Here is a 12,350-nt window from a genome sequence, read left to right on the forward strand (position 1 = left end):
CTCACACCCCCCCGGTTCCCCTCACCCCCTGGCTCCCCTCACACCCCCCCGGTTCCCCTCACCCCCCGGTTCCCCTCACCCCCCTCGGCTTCCCTCACCCCCCCCCGGCTCCCCTCACACCCTCCCCGGTTCCCCTCACACCCTCCCCGGCTCCCCTCACCCCCCCGGTTTCCCTTAAAACCCCCCCCGGCTCTCCTCACCCCCCCCGGCTCTCCTCACCCCCCCCGGCTCCCCTCACCCCCCCCGGTTTCCCTTAAAACCCCCCCCGGTTCCCCTCACACCCCCCCGGCTCCCCTCACGCCCCTCAGCTTCCCTCACCCCCCCCGGCTCCCCTCACCCCCCCCCTCAGCTTCCCTCACCCCCCCGGCTCCCCTCACACCCCCTCATCCCCTGACCCCCCCCATACCCTCTCGCCCCCCCGGCTGCCCCCGGCAGAGCCGCCCCCGGGGCGGAGGAGCGGCGGCGGGGGGGGGGGGGGGGGGGGCAGGCGGCCGGGCGGAGGGGGAGTAACCGCGGAGCCGGGCGCTTCCCCGCGCGCTTCCCGGCACGGGCAGCGGGGGGAGGGCGCGGGCCGGGCCGAGCCCCCGTTATTAGCGCCGGCCGAGCCGCCTCGGAGCAGAGCCGCCCGCGCTATCGCCACCGCCATGCAGCGGCGCCGCGCCTCGCCGCCCTCCTCCCTCCCGCTCCTGCTGGCCCTCTGCCTCGGCGCGCTGCTGCCGTGGCTGCCGCCGCCCGCCGGCGCCCAGCAGCCCCCCGAGGGGCCGGCGGCGGCGGCGCGGGAGCTGCCCGCCGGCGGGCGCCTGGCGGCGGCGGCGGCGCGGGCGGCGCTGCACTACCTCAACTACCGCGCCGGCTCGCCCGGCGCGCTGCGGGCGCTGCGCCGGGTGCGCAGGGCCACGCTCAAGGTAGGGCTGTTCGCGTGCTGTGCGAGCGCATAGAGAGAGAGAGCTACAGATACGTGCATGCATGCTGTGTATGTGTACATATGCTTGTGCCTCCGCAAGCGTGATAACGGAGCTGCAGGAGGTGGCTGGCAGCGCTTTCTGCAGGCTCGTGTTTCCCCCCGCACACCCAGCGGGAACTCGGTGAGAGGCTTCCGTCGCCCACCTGCTCGTTTCCCTCCCTTCCTTTCCTGCCCGCTATCGTAAATAACGAGAGGAGTTTCCTGGCTATCCACCGCGGGCACAAGGGACGGAAACGTCGGGTTTGGAGAAGGCTGGTTTCCTATCGGTTTGCGTATCGCTGGATCTGTGTTGTGTGTTTATAAAGGGTAATTTTATCATGGAATTAACTCGTGGATGTTGTAGTTACCAGCTAATGGCATTAACGCGCTGCCGGCGCGGTAATTAGAAACAGGGCTGGAGACGGTCTCCAATACAGGAGCGGTGCTGGATATGGGGGAGTTCTCGAGTTCGCGTACAATGAGACTTCAGTGCTTCCTCCCCTAGCAACAGGCGGTAGAGGTATGCCAGACTCAGGACAAATCCTGCCTTGCGAATGGCTGCAGCCTTCCCTTCTCATTGAGGGACTCTTTTTTTTTTTTAATTAAATGACTAACTTCTAAGTCGCAGCAGCATGCATCTCATGGAGCTGTTGACAGTTGCGCTTTAAAACGCATCTCTAATAAGAGAGGCGTTAGCATGCGACGGCCGAAGACGCTAGAATTCAAGCGAGAAGCTTTCGAAACGCTGACGTAGGTCTCCCGTACCGAGCTGTCCCGAAAAGCACAACCGAGCCGCAGATAGCTGAACCAGGAAGGGAAACGCGTAGTAAAACAGCAGGTATCTTTTGACTAAATTGCAACAATTTGCTAGAATTGGGCTACAGAACGGTCTTACAGATGGAGGTTTCACAAGCTCACCTTGGCGCCAAACGGTGATTTCACAGTGTTCTAGTCCTTTAAATTACTATGGTCATGATTTTAGGATTTAAGGATTTCTACTCATTCCCAGTTCAGAACAGTGGCAGGCAGGTAGTTTGTCTAGGGAAAACCCAAACGTAGAGAGGGGGAGGAAAATAAAGAGCCATTTTTGCTGGCTCTCCCCTCGTGCCTGGGTTGAGCAGGGGCCGAACGGGCACGTCTGGCTCCTTGCAGCCGTGCCTGCTTCTTCACGCACTTGTGGCTAGCGGGTAGTTAGAGCAGCTTAACCAGACTGTGAAACCACCTCCGTATTGACCTGGAGTGATAGTGATCTTAAACCACTATTTGACCTTATTAACATGTTTGCACGTTATAAATATAAATAATGGTGCAAATAATAGTGATTTTTTTTTTTAATCTTAAGAACTGGAAGTAAATTTGTAAAAGTTAAAATTATTTCATGCCAAATACAACTTCTCCCACTCCATGCTAAGATCAAAGAAGTCCTCCGGTACGTATCTCCAGATTGAGTACGTATTTTAGCTGTGTAGTGCCACCTAAAAGCTTTCTAGGCGAGTATTACTACGGTGGAGTTGTTGCAAGTGGAGAGAGGATCTCTACTTCAAAAACCACATAAGCACAGAATTATGTATTCTTTTTAAGCTGAGTCACTAGTCATGAAGCTTTTTTTATATTCCTCTGTCAAGCAATCAGAGACTGAATAGTAAGTTTACACACAATTACAATAGATTTTTTTTTCATTAGTGCTTGCTACCAAGGAAATGCAATGAAACTGCTGAGATATTTTGTCAGAGGCCGATTACTATTCTTAAAGTTATCAGAGCAATAAAAATGAATTTTTTTTTTGGAGACCAAACAGGTGATTCCAATGAAGCAAATAATATTGGAGGATTTTTTTTTTTTTTTAATGACTGGATACTCCAGACAAAGAGTACTGGTTTAAGTGTAAAAGAGCTCCTGTGAAGGGCTTCAAACCCCCAGGCTGCTGCGCTGTGCCCCGAAAGGCTCAGCAGGCAACCCCAGCCATTATCATCTGTTAAATCAAAGCCAAGTTTCTCCTACTTCAGGGGTGCTGCAGTCTCGTTGAGTGCAACTATTCCACGTTCTCTCATCTTCGGACTGATGGCAAGAAGAAGAATACAGTTAGGTCCCTGTGCTTTATCCTTCATCAGAGCCAAGGCTACAGGAAAGACAAAATGTCAATGTAAAACTCTGTCATTTTAACCTGAGAATAAGCAGATCAGAAGGACAGCATATTTTTAGCCAAAACGCAAAAAGGGCAGGAGAGAGGAGAGAGTGAGGGGGCAGAGAAGAGATAAGGACCTGAACTCAAGCCTCTCTCCATTTCCTCCATTCCCTTCACAGCATGATCCGGGCTAACCCGCAGACTTCCTCTTCGCAAAGCTTCAAGATGAGATTCTATAAAAGTAGAGCAAGTGAATAAACCAATTTGTCCTCTTACCTGCAGTATATAACTAAGTATATGTACTAAAGGCAGGTGCTGGGCTGATGGCTTTGCCCTGTGAATTACATCTTACTATCATTTCGCTATTAATGGCTTCCTGGAAGAAAGTAGAATAGGAACAGAAAGGCCCAAATTTAGATAAGTAAAATATGTGCACGTTTGCTTAGGATTCCAACCTTCAGCACTGTGCAAACAGCCAGAATTCTCCTACTGTTTACTTAAAGAGTATTGTATTTAAAAAAAAAAAAAAGAAAAAGCTAACAAATCAATGCTGTTGCTGGAATACAGCAATTTGACTTAAATGCACACTTTGAAAGAGGTTGCATTCTCTAGTAAGATGTATTTTTCACATGCTACCTTACACATGTTCCGTAACAGAAAACCTATGTAACAAAATATACTACATGAGCAGTGCTAGAATCACTATGATAGTTTAAGGATAGAAGCAAGAATAGGTTTGTGACAAGGGAGAATATCTTTTATTAAACCAGTTAATATATGTGAAAGCAACAAACTTTCAGACCCAGAAATGACTTGTGTATCAAATGTGTTTATCTAATAAATCACAGTAGAGTATGCAAAAAGACTTAACTTACTTTGATTTACTTATGGCTGATTTAATCAAAGAAAAAACTTACAAATATACCAGTCAGTTAAACAACACCAGATGTCAATTTACAAGCAAATAATTGACTGTAAATGTAAAATCATCCTCACTAGTCTGTCGCTCAGACTCTTCCCTCAAAAATGGATATAGAAGTTGGTAGGAAAATAAGAGATTGACTAATGAAGTAAAGAACAAATCATCCAAATACTTTTCATCAGGCTGTGCTCTTATACTATTAAATGATACCCTGATCCTGTTCATAGTAATTAATATTTTTCAGGACCAGTATTGAAAACAAGCTCCTGTTTTAGCATGCTTGGGGCCAGGGCAGTCTTGTGATATCCGCATCAAAATCAGAATTTAACTGAACTATTTCTGCCAGCAACAGTCAACACAAAAACACCGTGACAAGGTTTAGCAAATCCAAGAAAATGACACATTTCAAATGCGTACGCTTCGAAGACTCTTCTGATGCTGTGTGGTACAAGAGGTGCTGCTGGTTATCTCCCATCAGCAAAGAGTATTCTTTTATTTTTCCTTACAAGTGCAATTTCTGATGAGATGATAGGGTTAGTTGAACTGCTGGTAGCGTCGGAGGTGACAGACTTAGAGGGATGGAGGTGTTCACAAAGCCCACTTCAATCTGATGAAGTGGAGCTGTCTTAAGCTCACTCCACGAGAGAAGATCTTCCAGAGGGCAAATCAAAGCAGATAGATTAGACTCACGCTCTGACGTGCTGGGTAGAGAAGTCAGTCTCTTTCCAGTCACAGTAGAAAAAACCTAGCAAGATTAGCATCACTAACCTTAAATTAGCCTTTGTAATTCCTGCTCCATTGTAAATCAGTCAGCAAGATGCGATTCATCTGTATATTCAAGGGCACTCTGATTGCCTGTATGAAAAATACCTCCTTGCAAGTTGAATTTGTAATTTTTTTTTTTTTTTGAAGTTACTCCATATCAATCTGTCCTGTGAAGGACTTTGAGCTGCATTTTTCTTCTTGCATATCTGTGGGGAAAGGCTTTAAACCACTGTTTAACATAAAGGTTACTTATTGTTGTTTTTAAGATCCTTTGCATTTGCTGTTAGGATCACATCAGTGCATCTCCTCTGACCAATTTCCTGAAGCTGCAAGGCCATGAGATAGTCACGACACCCTCGTTTTCCCTCTTCAGGCTCATGGAACACCTTAGTTGAGTCTTGGGGAAAGAGAAGTGATTTTGGTTAAGCAATGTCACTGAGGTCCCTGCATTTCATGGCATCGAAGCAGAAAGTAATAGCTTTTACTATCAAGTTTTTAAAACAGGCCAGGTAACGTAGTTTATATTTATGAAGCAAGTTCCTAGTTTGCAAGATGCACACGCTGCAGTATCGTATCATACTACTGCTGAGATTTTCAGACCAGTATTTGCTCAGTTATTACAATGTTATAGATACTGCTCCAGATACTGAGTGCTCCGAGGCAGCAGTAGTTCATGAGCATCCCTTCCCCTACACCCTCTTTTCTTTGTATCACCCCTCAAAGGACCTGATTCTGCAGAGACTTACAGGTGTCTAGCTTGTGTATTATGATACCTGCAAAATGTCTGAGATTGATAAAACATATATCTTTAAACTGAATGATGATTTCTATACAGCTACAGGCAGACTGGGTAACCTTGGGTTGTTTACTATTTGCTCACAAAAACATGAACAATAAAAATCAACGCATTAATGTAATTTAAAAAAATCACTTAAATATAAGTTGATATGCTGTATACTCATGACTAGTAAACAGTGTTTAGTTGCTAAGCAACTCTTTTTTTTTTTTAAAACATCAACCAGTGACAGACTTTTTTCTCTAAAGAGCTAACAGAAAAGTAGAAACACAAAATAAGATTTGAATAAATTATTTAAGGTTCCTTGTTTTCACATGACCCCAGATACTACTTTTAAGAGGGCAGGACTCTTCTTCCCGGCTTTGTCCTGGAGTCCCCTGTTCAGAAACAAGGGATACTGTGATGCGTGTTACCACACTGCTGCCTGAGCCGTGCATTCAGCAATAATTAAGTTGTAATAATATATAAGGCTATAGTTCAATGGGGATTGAACTCTTCTCTTCCAGAGCATCCCAGGAGTTGGTCATAAATATTACCTGCAGTTCACTACCGAAGACTACAGAAGCAGGGTAAGTTTATAGTCCACTGTGTTTTCTCTGACAGTGTGTGTTAAACTTCAACACCTTCAAAACAGGATATATTTAACTGCTTCTGTAAATAGATCTTGCATAATAAAAGGACTTATTTTTACACTTTTACTTGCATGTCCAGCATGGGGCATGGCTTGCTCTTAGTATCAACTCAGTATCTTATCTAATCAATTTTCACCTTTGTAGAGGTCCAAGCAGCCAGAGCACTTTAGTTCCCAACGCCAGAGGAGACTGTCCTGTTAAGAGTCCCACCAGGCAACCGAGCTCCTGAGTGCAGCTCTTCAGTAGTCCAAACTCAGTGTCGCAGTATGGTCCTCATTATCCTAACGTAGCCCTATTGTGTCCACACACCAAAATATGAATAAATACTTGACTATCTATTTTAAATTATAACCCCCTCTCCATTCATTCTCTCAGACAGTTGTCACTAGCAATTTTACCGTAAGCATCTGCTCTTCCAATACACACACATTTTATGAAATTCAAATGATTTTCAGAATTTAATATGAAATATTAGATTGGTTTTGTTTCAAGGCAGAAGTACTGTACAATGAAAGCCCCTGTTATCAATAAGTATTCTTTTCTAAGAACTCTCAAACATATTCCCAAGATGATTTAGTTGATTTCTGCTATACTTTTATTTTAAAAAATTAACAAAACTTTTTGTCTTCAACCTATTTACTGCTCTGGAAAAAAAAAAAAAATCCTTCCAAAGACCTTCTGTGATCCCTGAACAGCTCCCTACAAAGTATCTCATCTAGACATGTAATGTACTTACTACATACATATATTTCACGTGGTAATATCAAGAACGGTTTTAAAAATGTATTGCACGTGAATAAAATGCTGATTAATAATTACAGTTTTAAATTCTACCTTTATAGCAAAATGTTGGGAACTGCCTTGCTACAGTGTTTTATCGGAAGAGAAAATCTCTGCCTGCTGTCACTATCAACTGCAGAGATACCAAAGATGAGAAACAAATCCAAGAGGAGGACAACAGCTTTTACCAAAAAATTAAGCAACAAACCAAACCAATAATTGCAAATGATATTCCAGGTACATTCCTCCAAATAATCTTACTTCATTTCATGTCAAAGAGTTTTGGCACTTTTAAGAACACAAGAAAACACGCCCGCATTTTAAAAATTAGATGTATTTTCACAGTAGTACCTTCTGCTTTGAAGCAGACAGAATTCATCATTTTTATGTTATTCACTTTTTCCATTTCAGACAGCTATGGAAATATTGAACCTGCCCTTGAGCCAGTGTGGGCTTTGGCTGTTGTTGGCAGCAGTTATATAATGTGGGAGAAGTCAACAGAGAACTTGGGTTACTCCATGGCGCAAGTCAAGTCTGTGAAGCAATGGGTAAGCTAAGTGGAAATTTCAAGTCTATGTTACAGATGCAAACACTGTCTTCCAAGCGACAGAAAATAAAACCGCCATTGACCAGCTCACACTTTCCGTAATATCTGTGATTCTTCCAAGATCCTAGTGGCTTCACATACAAGTATCTCAATCAGAGCAAGTTATTTTGCCCAGTTTGGTAGAAAAATATTACTCATTTGGACCAAATTCTGTTTCTTTGTTTGTATGAGTGGATCTGTTGGCTTCTGCAGGATTAATCAGAAGATTTGCACATGTGGTCCTGCAATTCATCAGCCCTATACTAAGTCACTCCTCGTGTTCTTTGCCTTCCTAGCTGAGCTCAAAGGTAGCATCAATTTAGTATTTGATGTGAGCTCTCTTAGGGAACATATCGCACAGCTGCAGCATATAGAATAGGAGTTTCCAAAGGTTTGTTTCTGTCTCAGTCATCTGTGATCTATAAATAGTGTGCTTGCTTTTTACTCCCACGTTATTTAGAATGAGATTTTTTTCTGAAAGAGAGTTTAGTAGGCTTCTCAAATTCATTCAAGGGTTAACTTAAGTAATTAGCATCTGAGTAAGCCTAGTTTCACGTCAGAGTACAGTCAGACTGCAAAGCCACACGCCAGTTAGTGTCCTCAAAGTCTTTACAGGGGAATTGTTCCCAACTCCCCTCCGCTTCACATACAAAACTGTATCTTACTCTAGCCAGCTATCATAGACACCTCAAGCCCTTTTTCTCTCTTTCCGATACTAAGCTAAATGTGCTCAATTAAAGCAAAGTAGATACTATACTTCAACAACATAACTTTGTGTTCTTGGTTGCTTTTTTCTTTGTTACTTATCCAGATAAGGAAAGATGATTCTATTGAGTTTGACTACACTGTCTTACTTCATGAAATTCCAACACAGGTAAGAAAGTATATATGCGTAACACCTTCACCAGAGAAACCTCAAAAAGATCATAAAGCAAACTTTTTTTTTAAAAATCTGTTCTCCAGGAAATGATTTCATGCCACATGCGCGTCATTTGGCTTCCTGGACACCCTCTGAAAGTGAAGTACTTCTGCGCTTCAGAGAATCAGTGGTTTGAAGAGGCATCAGGAATGGGATCTGGATCAGCTGCTGGAATTTCACATGAAAAAGAAGAAAATTTTTAAGAGAGATTGACAGCTTTGTATAAACATATTAAGTGGGAAAAACCTTGTGTTAATAAACCCAGAGTTGTGATAATTTTTCTATACAAGTCACACTACAGTGACTTTAAATGCTTTCACTAGTCTGTTTTGTTCCAAAATGAATATCTGTAATGTCTTGAAGGGTAAAAACTGACATGTTCTAGAGATTTGCCTAAAAACTTTTGCTACTATATACATACATAGATATACATACACAGGCTGATTTTATGTGACTAAGTTACTTACAGTAACATAGTTTGTGAACAAAGTTAATATATTTGGATAAAAATCTTGAGAAAAATATTAATCTGTCACTGAGAAATATTTGTCTACTAAATTTTTTTTTTTTTGGTTTTTGGATAGATTTATTATTTGCTGATTTTTAACTTAAATCTCCAATAAAACAAATACCATTACACACAGCGGAGGTTGGGTTTTCCTTTATGACTTGCTGGTTGAGCACAGCTTTCCATCTTCTCTCAGCGTCTGGCCATAGAAAGGACGTGGACCAGTGGAGGCAGTGAAATTTCTCCCCACAAGGCTCCAGGCAAGCGAGTAACCAGAACCTGTGTGTTCCACAGACGGCCTAAGTCCCACTGGCGCACAGTTCTTCCCTGCTTTGTAAGCTTAACAAAAAAGGAAGTTTCTCCTCTCATTTGTGAGGTCAACTTAGAAAATATTGATATAAGGAAAACATGCTTTGTTGTCTCCCCATGCCTGCCAGGAGTCTAGAACACTGCAAGGGAAGTGTTTGTCAGAAGGAAACTTGCGGATATTGTGGGGTTTTTTGTCTGTTTACAGTATGGATGGAGTTCTCGCTGCTAGTTTGAACAAAGACGGACAGAACTATAATTTAACGACTGCCATGTCTTTTACCCATCCTAAATACAACAAAGACTTATTGCAAGAATGTATTTTTATCCTTTCACACCAAATTCTCCATTCTGACTTCAGGGCAAACGCACTTCCCTGCCTTTATTCTCTAAAATTATGCCAAACTATCTTGAGTGTGTCACTTTTTTTTCCTTAACAAGAATTTCTGCCAGGCTAAATTAACTCCATATAATAAGAGTGCCTTACTTAGGAAAGCAGGCAATGGTCTCTGCCTTCAGAGATGGTCATTTTCTTCCACAAGTTGTAGTATACTGTGCTACCAGTGATCTGTAAACAGTAATGATGATTAAGGTATTTAGCATAAAAGCTTTCACTGGGGGATGGATAGGCTATGCGATCTGATCGCTCAAAATAATTTAGGCATTTTATACAATTGTATTAGTCTCCAATACACTTTTCCTGACTGAAGCCTTTTATATCAGCACCCAACACGTTAAAATAAATTCAGTAAAACAGCATTTCACATATTCTGTGTTTTCTTTTGTGCTGGCAAAACACGCAATCAGAGCTTTTAACGATAACTTCAATATGAAACTGATGATGAAAATATTTTTTAGAATTTAAACAAGAAAATTACAGTACAGACATTTTGCACTTTGGGGCTCTATCTTAGCAATATATTGAACTGCAAGCCTAGTTTCCTTACTTTGTTTTTGCCATTGCGCTCCAGACCTAGAAGAGAGAATCATGTATTTCCGACCTGACAAATCAGTGCAACTTTGATGCCAAGTAAGCAGCACAACTTTTATATCAGTTAAACTGCACAATCCTAACTTCTAGAAGAATACAAATCCTGTTGGAATTCAGTGGCAAAATTTCCACTAACCTCTTTAGGGCCAAGATTTCAGTCAGTGGATTAGAACCTGAAATTATCTACGCAGTTTTTACTCAAGCAAAATTCTTCATTAAATTATCTAATTTTCATTAAGTCATCATTATTAAATAACGTTTACCATTATTAAAATATTATACTATTAATAATGGTAAACATTCTCCGAGTCAAGACTCCCGTTGGCTCACAGTGAATTCTTCATGCAAAAAAAGTGCAACGAAGAGTATCTGTAAGAGACTGGATACAGACAAGAGAGCTGTGTTCCACAATTTTGCTGCTAGAAAGAGATCAACTAAGTCAGATATACTACCAGTGCTACTGGTAAAACTCTACTAAAGGGGGAAAAAAAACCCCACACACATGCATGAAGAAGCAAGATCTCGGGCACCCTAGAAACGACTGCTCCTGTTCCATGAGCTTTTTCATTGTCTCAGGGTGCTCCTGCTACGCAACCCTTCCTTCAGTCCTTCCCCTGTTGCCCCACCTCCTCCTACCTGTTGTTTTTTCTCCCTCTCAGCTAAGTGTAGCAGACCCCACTGTGTCCCTATGCTGTGCTCCCCTGAGCGTGGTCTTGTCGTCTGTGTTAGATTTGGGGAGAACCAGCACGCATCTGGCAGAACGACAGCCAGGATTTCACATCATGACTGACCTCTAATAAGCAAAACACAAAAGCCATAAATACAACTAAAATAATAACTACCCCATTTCTTTCTTTGCTGTTGCATTCATACTGCTTTTATAAGCCCTCTCTGAATTTTGGCAAAGGTGCAGTAATATTTGCTTGCTTAAGGAAATCCCTAAATGACCTGCAGGGCTTTTCTTAAAACTAGTTCCAGCTGAAATTTTTCTCAAAAAATAAGGCTACAGATGTAATGGAAACAAGAACGATTTGGCCCCAAGCCACATCATATGCATCTACAACATTATGCCCATGCTTAGTTAATATTTACATGCTCCGACAAATCTCTAACACTGTTCTCGAATTTCAAGTTTAAAATGAGTAATTTTCACTGTCTTTTGGTGAGGACTGAGGCAAAAAAGTATAGCCATTACAGTTCTGTCTGTGTCTGGTAAACATCAACCACAATCCTGTGCCAGGAATGCAGTTGGTTTTGAACTCGAACTTCATTCTCTGTTTACTGGAAGTCTGCAAAAATGCTGTAAGCAGAGGAAGTTAGGAAGAGAGAGCACGCAAGGAAAATTTGCAGTGGATCTTTCAGTAATAACATTAAAAAAAGAAAAAAAGGTATCTTTTCCCTCTCACCTAACTGTAACAGCTTCAATTCTTCTCTGTATTATAAGTGAACATGATCTAATTAAGTGATTCCCAGGATGAGCATCAACAGGAACGCAATCTCTTGATTGTAAGATTCTGGGTAAAGGAATCTTTTTGTTTAGTTTTACGACAAAGAGATCCTTTTAGGGAGATGGAGCGCCGGGAGCCAAGTAAGCAACGTATACATTAACCCATTATCACTAATAGTTTAGGAAAGAGTTTACTTCTATGTAAATTCTTCTCAACTTTTTTCAATGCATTGTACCATCTGTGATAAGCAGAGTTGGTGAAATGCAAGTTCCACTAACAGGTGAATTTGTTCTGTTCATTCATTCATTATGACTTTGGAGGATTTTAACACTGCTTCTGAAAGATGAGATGAAAATACTCACATTTTTCTCCAGACTCTATGCTGTAAGCGAACTGCAGGAGCAAAAGGATTTGTGCTTGGAGCACCTGAGTGAAAAATAATCACTATGCTGGATAAAAATTCATCCCCTGTACCTGTCAAGCAGTTAACATTTAGTCTCCTAAACTAGGTTTTTTAATCTCTGAAAAACAGAGAAACAGTAACTAGCCGAATTACACAATAATATTTTATCAAGTAAAAAAATAAGAATATTTTAATACAAATGGATTAAGACAAATTTCAAGACAAA

General features: G+C 42.1%; 1 protein-coding gene across 1 annotated transcript; it reads left to right on the forward strand.

Annotated features, from left to right (window-relative positions):
• The first annotated feature begins 572 nt into the window (after positions 1–572).
• LOC104140046 (ovocalyxin-32) lies at positions 573–9,111 on the forward strand. Its single transcript, XM_068954957.1, has 6 exons — positions 573–905; positions 6,058–6,120; positions 7,026–7,200; positions 7,375–7,511; positions 8,361–8,423; positions 8,513–9,111. The coding sequence occupies exons 1-6, from the start codon at positions 645–647 to the stop codon at positions 8,669–8,671; spliced, it is 858 nt and encodes a 285-aa protein (XP_068811058.1). The 5' UTR covers positions 573–644; the 3' UTR covers positions 8,672–9,111.
• Positions 9,112–12,350: the final 3,239 nt, after the last annotated feature.

Source organism: Struthio camelus, chromosome 9, assembly GCF_040807025.1.
Source record: "Struthio camelus isolate bStrCam1 chromosome 9, bStrCam1.hap1, whole genome shotgun sequence".
Lineage (NCBI taxonomy): Eukaryota > Metazoa > Chordata > Aves > Struthioniformes > Struthionidae > Struthio > Struthio camelus.

Coding starts and splice junctions, on each gene's coding strand:
- LOC104140046 (XM_068954957.1), top strand. CDS start 645: ATGCAGCGGCGCCGCGCCTCGCCGCCCTCCTCCCTCCCGCTCCTGCTG. Junction 6,121..7,025: donor CCGAAGACTACAGAAGCAGG/GTAAGTTTATAG, acceptor CTACCTTTATAG/CAAAATGTTGGGAACTGCCT. Junction 7,512..8,360: donor TCAAGTCTGTGAAGCAATGG/GTAAGCTAAGTG, acceptor TTACTTATCCAG/ATAAGGAAAGATGATTCTAT.